Raw genomic sequence first — 17768 nt, 5'->3', positions numbered from 1 at the left:
GCATACATAAGCCCTATATATATATATGGGCTTTTGTCATCATTTTGGAAGATTCCCGAATAAATCTTTTTACAAATACCATCTGGACTTCTATATGATTGATCAACAGATTTGTTGTATATGTATGTGTATGCTTTTTAATTTAAAATATATACCTTATCCACTACACCTGTGTAATTTGATTGAGATATATATATATATATATATATATATATATATATATATATATATCTGATTTAAATAATATAACATATTATCCATATTTTATTCATCACATAATATAATGCTACCATCACATTACACACATATATATATATATATACTGTATATATATATATATATATATATATATATATATATACTGTATATAGCTATATATATATATATATATATATATATATATATATATATATATATATATATACTTTATATAGATCCTTTATTTATCAGCATTGATAATGTTCAGGGTTAATGTTCAGTTAAATATAATATATAAGTTAATTCTGTAGTCTCTAGCTCCGTCTGGAACTTGCTTGCAACTGCAATACATGGCCACTAGATGCCACTCATGCTCTGTTGCAAAGATTTCATGGCCTTTCTTTGTTCTGTCTAAACTAATTAAACGGTTAGCCGTGTGAAAATGTTTTTTTCAGAGGTATGTGCTTTCTAATGAATATAATTGTTACCAGCCCTGCTGTGCTGTCTACGCTAATTGTGTCATACGTAAATGTCAACGTCTTCAAAGACTATGGAATCCGGTGTTTAAAATTACTTTTGAAAATTACAATCATCCGTCATATCTGATGTCTTTCTAAAAGTAACACTATACTTCTCACGCTGTGTGTCTTTAAATTTAAATGCCTACAACATGTCAGGCCCAGACTGAATGGCTCTGTATCTTTAAATGCATAACATATGTATACCCAGACCTCTTTGTTATGTACGCGGATATTTCATTTATTTTAAAAGCAAGAAGGTCCTTAGATGCTGTGGAAGTTATCGTGTGGAATATAACTTTTTATTTTTATTTTATTTATTTTTGATACACGCTTGGTCAGGCACTTCGTTGTAGTGCTTTTTGGATCGTTCTAAGGTAAGTGTTATTATAGTTGGTAATGATCTGCCTGTATTATTCACTGTGAAAGATCTATGAGCTATACCAAATCACATTGCCCTTGTTGATTTATATCCGATACGCATATCATATTCCTAGAAAAATATGGTATACAACAAGATCTACTTTTTCTCACAACTTTTTTAGCATTATGTTTAGAAATTCTTCCAGCTGGTTAAGATATCGCGTACTTTATATATGTGTTATTTCACATAACCAATATCAGTGTATGAAGTTACAGCCTCAAACCAATTATATTTTAATACGGGGGTTAATATTATTTATACCACTTTGATATCAAACGTGATACGAGCTATCACACGCTATCACGTTTGATATCAAACTAAATAAAAGGGGGCGTGGACAACCTGTATAAAAGGGGCGTGGACCTGTCAAAACCAATTAGTTTGAAGAAAAAGTGTGCCTTATCTACTAATCTGCACTGTGGCTATATTCATAGAGTACAGATATAGGTCTGTAACTGCTGAATGCACTGCACGTTCTACGTTCTAGGCATCATAACACACATCCAATTGGTCCCAAGACATTAATGTTGTTACAGAAAGATACAATGTATCCTTCCCCGTGAGGACAGGGATTATATATGCCGCATGGTCTGTGCTGTTTCCTCTCCCGTCACTTCTGGTCCTCTCCATCCTATAAAACTGGAAATAGTATTAAACATTCTTCCTTCCTCCCCCCCGGAGACTGTTCTATTGGATTGCGGAGAAAAGTAATAAAGAGAAGTGTAGTAAATGGGAAATGATATTCAGAATAATATACCTGTACACCGTGTATATATATTATTACATAGCCGGACTTATTATACTATATATGTATATTGTATATAGACAGCTCCCCGCCGAGGCCAAGCTCTTTTCCCAAGTGGACATCTCCTGGAAAGAGTTAATGAGCAACACGAAGGATCGGCCCAATGCCCTCCGGGCCGCCACTGTGCCGGGGGTGCTGGAAGTACTGCAGACCAACAACGCGCACCTGGAGAAGATACTGAAATGCCTGGAGGTAGGTGGTGGTAGACAGCGGACATTGCAGTCAGGTGTTCTGTGCGATAGTAACTGACACTCCGCCATTATACCTTTATACTTTCAGTGGTGCAGTCAGATTCCGCTTTATGGGGTCCATTTAAGGCAGATCACACATACGAAGGGATCTGGGCAGATGATGGGGCGCAGTTACACCCATTTTTGGAGATAAGCTGCAAATAATAAGTAGCCCCTGTATGTATCATGGAGGGACCGCAGCAGGGATCGGAGATTCCTCCGATCTCGCTGCCAGCCGAATACTCCATAAGTTTCTATGGGGATACGATGCTGCCCGATGTATCCATTTATACAATGGGCAGCATGCCTAAGCGGAAAATCACAGATGTGCCCAGGCGTTATCAGGCAGTGTCTGTGATGTCAGCGCCTGTCTCTGTCACAGAGTTGTGGGAGGGTCAGATTTTTGCAGACTGGGAAAATGATTGGATGGTGAGTGAATTGCGAATGGATTTGTAGAGAATAGCGATTCATTCACAAATCACTCGCAGACTTGCCCGGGACGTTTTCTCCTTCTGTCTGGACGGCGGCTGTCTCTCTTCTCAGATTAGAGATTGATGCTGGAATAAGCCCATAGTGTGGTAAGAAGAAGTACAGTAGAAATACAAAGGAAAGACACCACCAGGGCCACTCTATCTCCACGTTACTTCTTCACCAGGATTAGTACCTCTGCCCCAGGGTTCATTACAATGTAAATCCATTTTATATTGGGGAAGGTCGACAGTCAAACGGCCAGCATGGGTTTTTCACGACAGGGGGTATTTCATGCCCTACCATCCACCAGGACTGGGAGGGAGAATAGAATAGTGGGGGGTGTACAGCGAGGCACCGTGTCCGAAGCATGACCAGCTCAGCGGCGATGTGGTGTCCATGTGGACTGTTTCGACATTTGTGACAACAAAAGTGTAAAACCCATGTCGACCTAATGCTTGTGTCAACCAATTGACCCTGTCGACCTAAGCCCATGTCAACCTTCAGTGGTTGACCCAATGTATGTCAACCTTCATGTGGTCGACCCAATGTCCCATACCCCCAGGGAGGACTTCATCAATCAAGCCCTCGTTCCTGCAGGTCTGCCAGCTCCACCGATCTGTGATGTCAGAGCATTTTACGTCACATAGGGGTGGAAGGGAGGGGGGGGGGCTGTCTACTTGTCGGTCCCAGGCCCCACCATTTCCAATAGCAGCTCTGCACCAGCCAGTGTATAAGACTTGGGTGTTACTTGAATCTGCAGATCGATTCCCCAAGCAGCTCCAAACACTGGGCCTGATTCAGGTTGGCTTGCTAGGCAATGAATATTTGCTGTCAAGTGAGCACCTTAACACACACACACACACCCCAGCACCTTAATCCCTTCGCTAACACATCCCCTCGCATACGGCCACTAGCAGGAGAAATCAGTTGCTTTAGCTAAAGGTTTTGTGCATGGGAGTGGAGTAGTGCTGCAGCTTCACCTATCTGCCAATGTGACAATGATTAATGGTGCTAAGCATTGGGAGCCAAGTGTGCAGTGCATTACTGGTAGTTGACTAAGTCCCATGACACTTTGCACCAGAGGGTAGAGGCTGAGACGTTTGTGCTGAGCTCTGATTTTTGGAGCTCATTACATGCTTCTCAGGCCCATGGAGAACAGCAGCAGCAGCCTAGTCATGGGAGGGTTTTTAATCAGAGTCAGCACTGGGACTGTGAGGTCTCCTACAGAGTAAGGTGCAGAGGGACAAACAAAGGCTTTACATGTGGTAGGTATGTATGTATGTATGTATGTATATATATATATATATATATATATATATATATATATATATCCCCTGAAGTTACCCATTGACCAAGTTTATACTGCCTTTACTCTATGTTTTGACAGTGTAATATTCCCCCATGCAGTTTGCGGCCAGTAATGACAAGTGCAAGGGGGCCCCCCTGTCTAAAGTGCCCCGGGCCCCCCGAAGGCTTAATCTGACACTGACCGCGGGTGTACCCCCTGCGGCCACCCCCTGCCCACCCCTCATCTGCCCCCTCTGGAGCGAACAGCCTGGCGAGTGTAACACTCACCTAAACCATACGCCCCCTCCGGTGTTTGTACATGCGCAGAAACACGCATGTGCAAAGCCCTAACATCAGCAACCCTGAATCGCCCCCCTGTGTATGGGGAAGGACTTGGTGTGTATGATATATTGGATGTGTTCTGAGTTCAGACTGGTGCAGAGGTGACTAACATGTGACCCAAGGCTGCGGCCGGAGGGGTGGGGAGGGGCGTTCCCATGGAAATCGTCCGGTGACGTGGGCATGGAGGGTGGGCAGATGACATCACCGAATGTCAGCTGCCCACTTCCTTCTGAATACCTGAATACCCACACACGTCTATGGTTACCTCAGAGTAACCTTAGATGTGCGTGTGCCTTCGGCGTCCATCGAATGATGTGGGTGTTCTCGCCCAGGCTGCGAATTGATGTTCATATTAAACATCCATTTGCCGCCCGTGCGTAAGAACGGGGTGTGCAGGGGGGGGGGGTGTATCGGCTTTCGCAAGGCGGCATCTGGTGGATTTGCAAGGCTGCGAATTAACCAGAATAAGGTCCACTGTCCCTGTTACAGAGGCCGCTGAAGTTGTGCTGTGTGATGTCTGTATTGCGGTGAGATTCCTCCACATCGCGTGGCAGACAGAATGGCCCATTACCTCTGTCTGAGACACTACATTACCCCTAATCAAACTAACAAATAATCATTTAACGGCTTCATTTCTAGACAAATAACTTCCAGCATACAAATAAACAATCCATCACATAGGGCCTAATTCAGAACTGTAGCAAAGCTGCAATTCATGCAGGTGGACAAAAGCCATACTGCACTGCAGGTGGGGCAGATGTAACAGGTGCAGAGAGAGTTAGATTTGAGTGAGGTGTGTTCAACCTGAAATCTAAATTGCAGTGTAAGAATAATGCAGCCAGCATTTACCCTGCACAGAAACAAAATAACTCCCCCCAAATCTACCTCTCTCTGCACATGTTACATCTGCCCCACCTATTGCACCGATACAAAATTATGTATAGGGATCATTTCTGGGATGTCATTGTGTCACTTATTTGGGACCACTGTACACTACTGCTCATGCCTGGTCTGCTGAGCTCCTATGTGCCGGGGAGGGATCCTGCAGATCCTTCTCCCGGAACATGGTACAGAATGTATCCCATAGACTACAGTAGCATTAGAATCCGTACCAAGCTATACAATGTTTCATATCCCAGTGATGGTCCGGATGATAGTTCGACAATATCTAGGTCGACAGTTGACACTGACAATATCTAGGTGGACAGTTGACACCAACATGTTGACATTGACAAAATGTCAATATGTACAATGTCGACATTGATAGAAGGTCGACCTGGAAAAGGTGATTATGATTTATTCTTGTCTCCCCATCAGGACTTTCTAGAAATTAAGCGTAGGATATTCCCGAGATTCTACTTCCTCAGCAATGACGACCTGCTTGCCATTTTGGCTGACAGCAAGAACCCCGATGTGGTCCAGGTAAGGAGGGATCGGTGACCAGCCTTTACTCTATACATGTATACTGCTCACACAAATTTAATAGGATGAGAGATTCAGAGAACGAGAGATTTGGTAAGAAATATCCAGTTTTTTTTAAAAGCGGCAATCATTTACACTGCAAATTCAAACTGGTTTTGCAGTGTAAATGATTGCCGCTTTAAAAAAACTGGAGATTTCTTACCAAACCTCTCACTTTCTGAATCTCTCATCCTATTAAATTCCTCCCCTTATTCCTTCTGTAATGCAGCCCCACCTGGTGAAGTGCTTTGAGAATATCCGGCACCTGGAGATAAGACGGTACCTGAGCAGCCCCCCTGAGGTGGAGATGATGATGTCGGCGGAAGGAGAGAAGATCTGCATGCCTAAGTACAGTATTCCGCTGTGGTCATTATCAGGGAGCGCATTGTGTGGGGCGGAGGATTATAACACTGTGCTGCTTTCTGTAGGAACATCCGAGTCCGGGGCCCGGTGGAGCAGTGGCTGGGGAATGTGGAGACCAGTATGTATGACGTTGTGAAGAAGTGAGTATTCGCCTAGTTCCGGTGTACGGTTCTCCTTAACGGAGGGCGTTGTCTGTTGTATGACCGTATAGGAGATCTCCTTCAGATGATTGCGGGTGGAACGCAACTGGACGACATATGGTTCAGTAGCAATGGCAAATTCATTCTCAAATGAACAAATCCATGTGCACTGCAGGTGGGGCAGATGTAACTTGTGCAGAGAGAGTTCAATTTGGGCGGGTTTTACTTCGATGTGAGATATTGCAGTGTAAAAATAAAGCAGCCAGTATTTTCTCTGCACAGAAACAAAATAACTCACCCAAATCTAATTCTCATCTGCCCCCCCCCCCCCCCCTGCAGTGCACATGGGTTTGTCCATTTGAGATGGAATTTTCCTTTGCTCGTGAACCAGAATAAGGGCCTGTATGTGCTGCATCAGGTGGGCCCGGCACTCACTCTCATGGCCCCCTCATCCTATTTCCCATATTGCATGGACTCCAAGTTATTATGTATCACTCTTGTCTTCCTGGGTATGGGTGATAGGGTCAACTGTATGTATGTCGACATACATTAGCCTGACCACTAAAGGCCAACAGGGCTAAGCTGGACACATGAAATAGTTCAACATGGCTAAGGTCGACAGGGTCGGAATGTCGACACAAGCATTACATCGACAATAAGAAGGTCGACGTTCAAAAGGTCAACATGACTTTTTCACATTTTTTCGTCCCGAATTTCGATGTCAGTTGACATGGGCACTGTATCAGTGCACCGCGTCCCCTGCACTCGGCACACTATTATATTCTCCCTCCTCACCCTAGGGGATGATACCGCCTGTCGTCCTAGCAACCATATCCCGTCTTCCTGATGCTTAGATTGTAAACTCTTAATGAGCAGGGCCCTCTTTCCGCAGGTGATTTTTTCTCCTTTGTTAATACATAAATGTCAACATTTTATATGTCAACATGTCGACGGCAATAATTGTTGACTTTTTGTCCATCTTGAGATTCTGGCTGTCAACACTCAGAACATGTAGACGTTCTGGTGTTATTGCTGCATCGTTCTCAGTAGTTACATGGTAATTGCAGTCAAATCCCATGGGTGTGGTACAGTCGGGATCCCGACAGTCATTAGGCCGACGTCGGGATCCCGATTGGCCGGACCCAGACAGCATGGTGAGCGCAACTAAGCCCCTTGCGGGCTCGCTGCGGGTGCGGTGGCTTGCTATGCTCGCCACCTATTCTATTCTCCCTCTATGGGGGTCGTGGACCCCCACGAGGCAAAATAGCCGACGGCCGTCGGGAACCCGGCTGTCGGTGTTTTGACAGTCGGGATCCCGACGTTGGGTAAATGCCTGTCGGGATCCCGACTGTCGGGACCCCGTCCGGCACGCAATCCCATTATGTGATCCCGTCAGCTGGAGTGATCTGCAACATTTTTTTAATGCATATATATTTTACTAAATAAAATAAATAATATATCGCTGTTAAATTGAAGTATGAATACGTTTCATTGAATATTCCCCCTATATAGATAGGATCGGACCATTGTCATCGCTGTCATTTTGTACACTGTATAAAGCATGGTGTCACATTCCTCCTAAGGGGTCGGGTCATTCAGGTACGATGGGGGCAAGCTGCCATATTAACAGAGTGGAAGAACTGCCATTGCCCCCCAGACTCAGGGGTTTCTGTACACAGCCCCCCCCCCCCCCCCGACATAAAGCCACACTTACTCAATCAGGGGTGCCACTTCCATGTCTGATTGAAATGACCCGCTAAAAATGAAGTTTGCCCAATAGAAAAAATTGGGATGCAGTTAAAATCCCGGCGGTCGGGATCCCGGCGTTCAGAATCCCGACGCCGGAATCCCGACCGCCGAAATGCCGACACATTCTCCCTCCTGGGGTGTCCACGACACCCCTGGAGGGAGAATAAATTAGTGTGCCGAGCCCGCTGCGTGGCGAGCGCAGCGTGCCCGCAAGGGGGGGCGATCCACGTCCCCCCCTTGTCGGCATTTCGGCTGTCGGGATTCCGGCGTCGGGATTCTGAACGCCGGGATCCCGACCGCCGGGATTCAATACTGAATCCGAAAAAATTATATGATCCATTTTATTGATGCCAGGAAACTATATTTATATATTTATATAATTATATTTATTTGCAGACTGGTCAGAGTTGGGGTGCTGGACTGGGGCCAATCGGAATTCAAGAAATGGCTGCTCACTCACTCTGGCCAGGCCGTTCTAGTTGTGGTGAGTATGAGAGACACCTATAATGTTATGGTTGCTAATACCCAGCTCCTGCTCTGGTGTATATCTCCCTGGTGTTCTGTGCTCCATCTCTCTCTGTCATCTCATGCACAAGGCATTATGGCTACATGCCACGTTGTCGGGAGGACAAGAAATCTATGCGTCCATGTCACTCTGATCGCGCAGTCAGTAAGCCGCACAATGCAGGGGGCCTGTGCCTAGTCAGGAAGCAGCAATGCAGGGGGCCTGTGCCTAGTCAGGAAGCAGCAATGCAGGGGGCCTGTGCCTAGTCAGGAAGCAGCAATGCAGGGGGCCTGTGCCTAGTCAGTAAGCTGCACCATGCAGGGGGCCTGTGCCTAGTCAGTAAGCTGCACCATGCAGGGGGCCTGTGCCTAGTCAGGAAACAGCAATGCAAGGGGTCTGTGCCTAGTCAGGAAACAGCAATGCAAGGGGTCTGTGCCTAGTCAGGAAGCAGCAACGCAGGGGGCCTGTGCCTAGTCAGTAAGCCGCACAATGCAGGGGGCCTGTGCCTAGTCAGTAAGGGGCAATGCAGGAGGCCTGTGCCTAGTCAGTAAGCCGAACAATGCAGGGGGCCTGTGCCTAGTCAGTAAGCCGCACAATGCAGCGGGCCTGTGCCTAGTCAGGAAGCAGCACTGCAGGGGGCCTGTGCCTAGTCAGGTAGCAGCAATGCAGGGGGCCTGTGCCTAGTCAGGTAGCAGCAATGCAGGGGGCCTGTGCCTAGTCAGTAAGCCGCACAATGCAGGGGGCCTGTGCCTAGTCAGTAAGCCGCACAATGCAGGGGGCCTGTGCCTAGTCAGGAAACAGCAATGCAAGGGGCCTGTGCCTAGTCAGGAAGCAGCAATGCAGGAGGCCTGTGCTTCGTCAGTAAGCCGAACAATGCAGGGGGCCTGTGCCTAGTCAGGAAGCAGCAATGCAGGGAGCCTGTGCCTAGTCAGGAAGCAGCAATGCAGGGGGCCTGAGCCTAGTCACAAAGCAGCAATGCAGGGTGCTGTGCACAGTCAGGAAGCAGCAATGCAGGGGGTCTGTGCCTAGTCAGGAAAGAGCAATGCAAGGGGCCTGTGCCTAGTCAGGAAGCAGCAATGCAGGGGGCCTGTTCCTAGTCAGGAAGCAGCAATGCAGGGGGCCTGTGCCTAGTCAGGAAGCAGCAATGCAGGGGGCCTGTGCCTAGTCAGGAAGCAGCAATGCAGGGGGCCTGTGCCTAGTCAGGAAGCAGCAATGCAGGGGGCCTGTGCCTAGTCAGGAAGGGGCAATGCAGGGGGCCTGTGCCTAGTCAGGAAGCAGCAATGCAGAGGGCTGGTGCCTAGTCAGGAAGGGGCAATGCAGGGGGCCTGTGCCTAGTCAGTAAGCCAAACGGGCCTGTGCCTAGTCAGTAAGCCGAACAATGCAGGAGGTCTGTGCCTAGTCACAAAGCAGCAATGTAGGGTGCTGTGCACAGTCCGGAAGCAGCAATGCAGGGGGAGTGTGCCTGATCACAAAGCGGCAATGCAGGGTGCTGTGCACAGTCAGGAAGCAGCAATGCAGGAGGTCTGTGCCTAGTCACAAAGCAGAAATGCAGGGTGCTGTGCACATTCAGGAAGCAGCAATGCAGGCGTCTGTGCCTAGACACAAAGCAGCAATGCAGGGTGCTGTGCACATTCAGGAAGCAGCAATGCAGGGTGCTGTGCCTAGTCAGTAAGCAGCAATGCAGGCATCTGTGCCTAGTCACAAAGCAGCAATGCAGAGCTGTGCACAGTCAGGAAGCAGCAATGCAGGGGAAAAACATTACTGAATAAAGGAATCATTAAAAAGTGTAGATACAATATCAGGCAGGTGTAAAACGGAGTGCCTAGTACTGAGGTGTACACAAATCCTGCCACCATTACGTCTTTGTATACAGCGGAATTGAGAAGATATGCTTAGACATGTGTGCAGTGCAAACAATATCGTCTAACTACAAGATCATAGTATCTGTATTGCACCCACCTCTGTATTATGCCACAAGGGATGCAATGCAGGCATTTGCCTATAGTCCCAATGTATTATCCAACCAAGCACGGCTTTATCCTCAGGAAGATATTATACAGAAAATACAGCCTATAATAATATAACAATACCGTAAGCTCATGATATTTAGTAAAGTGTCCTATATGGCACCAGCACTGGACTACTCAGGTGATTATACTGTAGTTGCTTCTCCTTTATTCCAGAGTCAAATAATGTTCAACAAGGAGTGTATGAGCGGCTTCTCCAGTGCGGAGCCCGAGAAGGAGCTGAAAGCCGTCCTCTGCCATTTGGAGAAGCAGCTTGGCGAGCTGGCAGACATGGCTCTAGAGATCCCTTCTGCCCATCAGAAGACAACGCTGGAAGCCCTGCTCACCCTCTATGTGCACTGCAGGGATGTGCTGACTGAATTAATAAAGAATAAAGTGCTAACTCCAGATGATTTCGAATGGACAAGGTAAGATAAATCAGACCATGATCATAGTGTCAAATGCCTTATTGCAGGCCAGGCCAACCTGCGGGTATGGTGTATGATACTGTATGCAAGCTGGGGATGCGGTCGTTAGGTTCACATGGGGAAATTTACTAAAATGGGAGTTCTATTTCAGATGGGATGTTGCTATAGGGCAGCGGTTCTCAAACTGTGGGTCCTGACCCCAAAGTGGGTCCTGACCTTCTCAGCATTGGGTCACGACTCCATGTTGCTGACCATCAGGCTGATGACTTCTCAGTCAGTGATTCAAAGAGTGTGAAAAATCTGTTGAGTTGTCTTCAGACTCCTCCCATCACTTTGTGCCTCCACAATGCTGCCATGCATGTGCTGTCTGTTGACCACACATGTGATGTGATGTATGGATGGCCATCGGTGCCTTTGCCATCAATGGTTTCCATCGATGGCAAAAAGTGCAACTGGCCATTGATAGTGTAAAACTATTCAATGGGTGACCATCAATAGTTTTACATATCGCTGGTCATCTAGTATGTTTGAGTGATTGGCCTGTGGGCCAATCAAAACACATGGGCGGGGCTTTGAGATTTTTGCTGTGCCATCGATGTAAGGAAACATCTGGTTCTCCCCCATCGATGGCAAAAGTATTCAACATCGGCCATAAACCATCAATGATTTTGAATCATCGCTGGTCGATGGCCATCCCTAATGTGATGACCTTCTGCAGTAACTTACTGGGGTCCTGTCATTATTTTTATTGTCTAATGGGGTCGCAGAGCAAATTAGTTTGAGAACCCCTGATCTAGGGCAACCAATCAGATACTATCTATTATCTGCTAAATAAATAAGAAGTGGATTCTGATTGGTTGCCCCTAGCAACATCCCATGAGAAATAGAACTCCCATCTTACTAAGGTCAACACATGGGAAAGGTCAACATACATTAGGTTGACCTGGTCAAAAAGTCGCCACAAGCAAAATGTCGACATGACCTGTTCATATTTTACCATCCCAGTGGATGTGAAGGGGGAATATTATAGTGTGCACACTTATACTGTGTCCATGTCCACCTACGTCGACATAGACACTTACATTTTTAAAAACTTGTGTCTACTTTTTTGCATGTCGACAGATTCAAGGTTGGCTCGGGCTGACCTTTTATACATGTTGACATAATGCACGTCGACCCTTTCCATGTGTCGACATTTTGACTGTTGACCTACTAACCCTGTGTCCGTTAAGCTGACAGTACATTGTATATGACAGTACATTGCAGCGTGACCCCCACGCGGGCTATTGGTATGCGAATATGCAATGAGCCGTTAGCATAGCATTTGCATCTAGCGCTAAGCATTAGGCCTCGTGTTATACAGATCGTACAGATTATCTAATTCTATCTGCACAAGTTACATCTGCCCCCCTGCAGTGCACATGGTTTTGTCCATCTAAGAAGGATTTTGTCAGAAAGAATGAACTAGAATAAACCCCATATGCTGAGTTCTGTACAAAGAAGATACGGCCCAATGTTGTTTGTAATTGAGATAAATGTGCTTTGTGCGGCCGAGCCGCTGTGAGTGGCTGCTGTGGGCATTAATAAGGGAATGTGATGCAACAGATACTGAGGTAAGAGTCGGACAAAACAATCCGCTGTGATTATCACTCATTAGTGGAACATACAGTTGGCGTCTACTTCTTATCTTATCACGGATCTGATGTGTGCACCGACATCGGGCCTGTTTTGACAAGGCTGCCATTTTTGCAGACGGACAAAACCAGTGATAGTAACTCTCTCTGCACATGTTACATCTGCCCCACCTGCAGTGCAGTTTTGGCCATCTGTTAAAATGGCAGCATTGCTAACAAATCTGAATCAGGCCCCATGTGTGAGCATTTTGTAGCATACCCATCCGATGCATCGGCTGAGATGTGGGCTGTTCATATAGATACACCATATCTGTGCAGGTAAGTCTCTTAATTGGGCCCTAAGTACAATACTAATAAGAACAATTACAATAAACTTTGCAACTTTCTATGGAGTAAAATTGAGATTCTTAGCATCATTTTTGGCTGAATATACGGGACCACATACCATGGACAGATGACCTCATCAGGTGGGCTCCTAACATTCCCCAGGTTCAATTGCAGAGCACGGGACCCTCTGGGCCAGCACAACCCCCCCCCCCCCCCTACCCCAGACAAGTAACAGTTATCTAACACTTTTTAGCACCCATACTGCTGTGTAGATGTGACCATGTCCCACGCGGCTCCACCTCTGCAGGCAGCTGCGATATGAATGGAACGACCTGAACAACTCTTGTTACGTGGTGCAAGGCGGCGCCTCCTTCACCTACGGCTACGAGTATTTAGGCTGCTCCTCCCGCCTAGTGATTACGCCACTCACCGACCGCTGCTGGCTCACACTGACAGGGGCCCTGGATTTACACCTGGGAGGATCACCCGCTGGACCAGCCGGCACCGGGAAGACAGAAACTGTGAAGGATTTAGCCAAGGTAGGTCTCCAGTGGTCTCAGATGTAAGTCACTGCAGAATATGTGGCGCAATATAAATGAATAATAGTAATAGCAATATGTCCCATAATAGCAATAATGGTGTCCCATACCTCCCAACATGGACCTCTCCCCCGAAGCTGCACAATTCTCTGCTCCTGAACCTCCCTCTGGGGGTTATTCTGATTTGATCGCTCCCCGCGCATTCGCACGGGGAAGCGATGTTTAGCGACTGCCCATAAGCATTTCTGCGCATGTGCAGCCGCTTGGTGCAAGCGGGCACTGACGAACTGCTTGTTCTCCACCCCGGTCACACCTAGCAGTGTGGGCGGTGGGCGTGGGGCAGTGGTGAGAGGTTGTGCCCAGCATTTCATAGGCGTTCATATGATAATGTGCTCGTGATGTGGGGCGGGCAGCTGACGTCAGCGGATTTAAGCCATCCGTCCGGGGCGCTCGCAGATGTAACCAGAAAGGTGTCTTACATCTGCAAGCACTGGTCGCCGACCATCGAATGATTTCCTCCCCGCACGCAAGCTGCGAATGTATGGGGGAACTCGGCGTGTGTGTGTGTGGGGGGGGGGTGGTCGCGGACGTTTAAACCACACGTTTAAACAGGGGACGTTTAAACCACACGCAAAGCTACTAATTTGGCAGATTTGCGTGTGGATCAGAATAAGGTCCTTACTGCCATCACCTGTGTTAAATCACCTTTCCATTTAACCTGTTCATCACAGATGATGGCATCCTATAATAAGAGAGAAGTCTGGGAGCGGAGCACTGCGTCCCTCCTGGAGAGGTCCATGTTGGCAGGTATGTGCGTCCCTCCTGGAGAGGTCCATGTTGGCAGGTATGTGTGTCCCTCCTGGAGAGGTCCATGTTGGGGGGTATATGTGTCCCTCCTGGAGAGGTCCATGTTGGGGGGTATGTGTGTCTCCTGGAGAGGTCCATGTTGGGAGGTATGTGTGTCCCTCCTGGAGAGGTCCATGTTTGGGGGGTATGTGTGTCCCTCCTGGAGAGGTCCATGTTGGGAGGTATGTGTGTGTCCCTCCTGGAGAGGTCCATGTTGGCAGGTATGTGTGTCCCTCCTGGAGAGGTCCATGTTGGGGGGTATATGTGTCCCCTCTGGAGAGGTCCATGTTGGGGGGTATGTGTGTCCTCCTGGAGAGGTCCATGTTGGGGGGTATATGTGTCCCTCCTGGAGAGGTCCATGTTGGGAGGTATGTGTGTCCCTCCTGGAGAGGTCCATGTTGGGGAGGTATGTGTGTCCCTCCTGGAGAGGTCCATGTTGGGGGGTATATGTGTCCCTCCTGGAGAGGTCCATGTTGGGAGGTATGTGTGTCCCTCCTGGAGAGGTCCATGTTGGCAGGTATGTGTGTCCCTCCTGGAGAGGTCCATGTTGGCAGGTATGTGCGTCCCTCCTGGAGAGGTCCATGTTGGGGGGTATGTGTGTCCCTCCTAGAGAGGTCCATGTTGGGAGGTATGTGTGTCCCTCCTGGAGAGGTTCCATGTTGGTAGGTATGTGTGTGTCCCTCCTGGAGAGGTCCATGTTGGGAGGTATGTGTGTCCCTCCTGGAGAGGTGCATGTTGGGGGGTATGTGTGTCCCTCCTGGAGAGGTCCATGTTGGGAGGTATGTGTGTCCCTCCTGGAGAGGTCCATGTTGGGAGGTATGTGTGTCCCTCCTGGAGAGGTCCATGTTGGGAGGTATGTCGTCCCTCCTGGAGAGGTCCATGTTGGGAGGTATGTGTGTGTCCCTCCTGGAGAGGTCCATGTTGGGGGGTATGTGTGTCCCTCCTGGAGAGGTCCATGTTGGCGGGTATGTGTGTCCCTCCTGGAGAGGTCCATGTTGGGAGGTATGTGTGTCCCTCCTAGAGAGGTCCATGTTGGGAGGTATGTGTGTCCCTCCTGGGAGAGGTCCATGTTGGGAGGTATGTGTGTCCCTCCTGGAGAGGTCCATGTTGGGAGGTATGTGCGTCCCTCCTGGAGAGGTCCATGTTGGGAGGTATGTGTGTGTCCCTCCTGGAGAGGTCCATGTTGGGAGGTATGTGTGTGTCCCTCCTGGTGAGGTCCATGTTGGGAGGTCTGTGTGTGTCCCTCCTGGAGAGGTCCATGTTGGGAGGTATGTGTGTCCCTCCTGGAGAGGTCCATGTTGGGGGGTATGTGTGTCCCTCCTGGAGAGGTCCATGTTGGGTGGTATGTGTGTCCCTCCTGGAGAGGTCCATGTTGGGGGGTATGTGTGTCCCTCCTGGATAGGTCCATGTTGGGAGGTATGTGTGTGTCCCTCCTGGAGAGGTCCATGTTGGCAGGTATGTGTGTCCCTCCTGGAGAGGTCCATGTTGGGAGGTATGTGTGTCTCTCCTGGAGAGGTCCATGTTGGCAGGTATGTGTGTCCCTCCTGGAGAGGTCCATGTTGGCAGGTATGTGTGTCCCTCCTGAGAGGTCCATGTTGGGAGGTATGTGTGTCCCTCCTAGAGAGGTCCATGTTGGGAGGTATGTGTGTCCCTCCTGGAGAGGTCCATGTTGGTAGGTATGTGTGTGTCCCTCCTGGAGAGGTCCATGTTGGGAGGTATGTGTGTCCCTCCTGGAGAGGTCCATGTTGGGGGGTATGTGCGTCCCTCCTGGAGAGGTCCATGTTGGCAGGTATGTGTGTCCCTCCTGGAGAGGTCCATGTTGGGAGGTATGTGCGTCCTCCTGGAGAGGTCCATATTGGGAGGTATGTGTGTGTCCTCCTGGAGAGGTCCATGTTGGGGGTATGTGTGTCCCTCTGGAGAGGTCCATGTTGGCGGGTATGTGTGTCCCTCCTGGAGAGGTTCATGTTAGGAGGTCTGTGTGTGTCCCTCCTGGAGAGGTCCATGTTGGGAGGTATGTGTGTCCCTCCTGGAGAGGTCCATGTTGGGGGGTATGTGTGTCCCTCCTGGAGAGGTCCATGTTGGGTGGTATGTGTGTCCCTCCTGGAGAGGTCCATGTTGGGGGGTATGTGTGTCCCTCCTGGATAGGTCCATGTTGGGAGGTATGTGTGTGTCCCTCCTGGAGAGGTCCATGTTGGCAGGTATGTGTGTCCCTCCTGGAGAGGTCCATGTTGGGAGGTATGTGTGTCTCTCCTGGAGAGGTCCATGTTGGGAGGTATGTGTGTCCCTCCTGGAGAGGTCCAAGTTGGGAGGTATGTGTGTCCCTCCTGGAGAGGTCTATGTTGGGGGGTATGTGTGTCCCTCCTGGAGAGGTCCATGTTGGGGGGTATGTGTGTCCCTCCTGGAGAGGTCCATGTTGGGGGTATGTGTGTCCCTCCTGGATAGGTCCATGTTGGGAGGTATGTGTGTCCCTTCTGGAGAGGTCCATGTTGGGGGTATGTGTGTCCCTCCTGGAGAGGTCCATGTTGGGAGGTATGTGTGTCCCTCCTGGAGAGGTCCATGTTGGGAGGTATGTGTGTGTCCCTCCTGGAGAGGTCCATGTTGGCAGGTATGTGTGTCCCTCCTGGAGAGGTCCACGTTGGGAGGTATGTGTGTCCCTCCTGGAGAGGTCCATGTTGGGAGGTATGTGTGTGTCCCTCCTGGAGAGGTCCATGTTGGAGGGTATGTGTGTCCCTCCTGGAGAGGTCCATGTTGGGAGGTATGTGTGTGTCCCTCCTGGAGAGGTCCATGTTGGGAGATATGTGTGTCCCTCCTGGAGAGGTCCATGTTGGGAGGTATGTGTGTCTCTCCTGGAGAGGTCCATGTTGGGAGGTATGTGTGTCCCTCCTGGAGAGGTCCATGTTGGGAGGTATGTGTGTCCCTCCTGGAGAGGTCCATGTTGGGAGGTATGTGTGTGTCCCTCCTGGAGAGGTCCATGTTGGGAGGTATGTGTGTCCCTCCTGGAGAGGTCCATGTTGGGAGGTATGTGTGTCTCTCCTGGAGAGGTCCATGTTGGGAGGTATGTGTGTCCCTCCTGGAGAGGTCCATGTTGGGAGGTATATGTGTCCCTCCTGGAGAGGTCCATGTTGGGGGGTATATATGTCCCTCCTAGAGAGGTCCATGTTGGAGGGTATATGTGTCCTTCCTGGAGAGGTCCATGTTGGGAGGTCTGTGTGTGTCCCTCCTGGAGAGGTCCATGTTGGGAGGTATGTGTGTCCCTCCTGGAGAGGTCCATGTTGGGAGGTATGTGTGTCCCTCCTGGAGAGGTCCATGTTGGGAGGTATGTGTGTCCCTCCTGGAGAGGTCAATGTTGGGGGGTATGTGTGTCCCTCCTGGAGAGGTCCATGTTGGGGGGTATGTGTGTCCCTCCTGGAGAGGTCCATGTTGGGAGGTATGTGTGTCCCACCTGGAGAGGTCTATGTTGGGGGGTATGTGTGTCCCTCCTGGAGAGGTCCATGT

General features: G+C 49.0%; 1 protein-coding gene across 1 annotated transcript in view; it reads left to right on the top strand.

Moving 5' to 3' along the window:
* Positions 1–17768, top strand: part of DNAH14 (dynein axonemal heavy chain 14) — a 217272-nt gene that overhangs the window by 71290 nt on the left and 128214 nt on the right. Inside the window, exons 23-29 of the mRNA XM_083174857.1 lie at positions 1966–2137; positions 5593–5697; positions 5966–6084; positions 6165–6239; positions 8385–8472; positions 10677–10927; positions 13196–13427. Coding sequence (XP_083030983.1) covers positions 1966–2137; positions 5593–5697; positions 5966–6084; positions 6165–6239; positions 8385–8472; positions 10677–10927; positions 13196–13427 — 1042 coding nt within the window. The remainder of the gene's footprint in view (positions 1–1965; positions 2138–5592; positions 5698–5965; positions 6085–6164; positions 6240–8384; positions 8473–10676; positions 10928–13195; positions 13428–17768) is intronic.

Source organism: Crinia signifera, chromosome 3 (genome assembly GCF_055691185.1).
Source record: "Crinia signifera chromosome 3, ASM5569118v1, whole genome shotgun sequence".
In the NCBI taxonomy this organism is placed as follows: domain Eukaryota; kingdom Metazoa; phylum Chordata; class Amphibia; order Anura; family Myobatrachidae; genus Crinia; species Crinia signifera.
The sequence above is the reverse complement of the archived record's forward strand: the minus strand, read 5'-3'. Positions and strand labels throughout refer to the sequence as shown.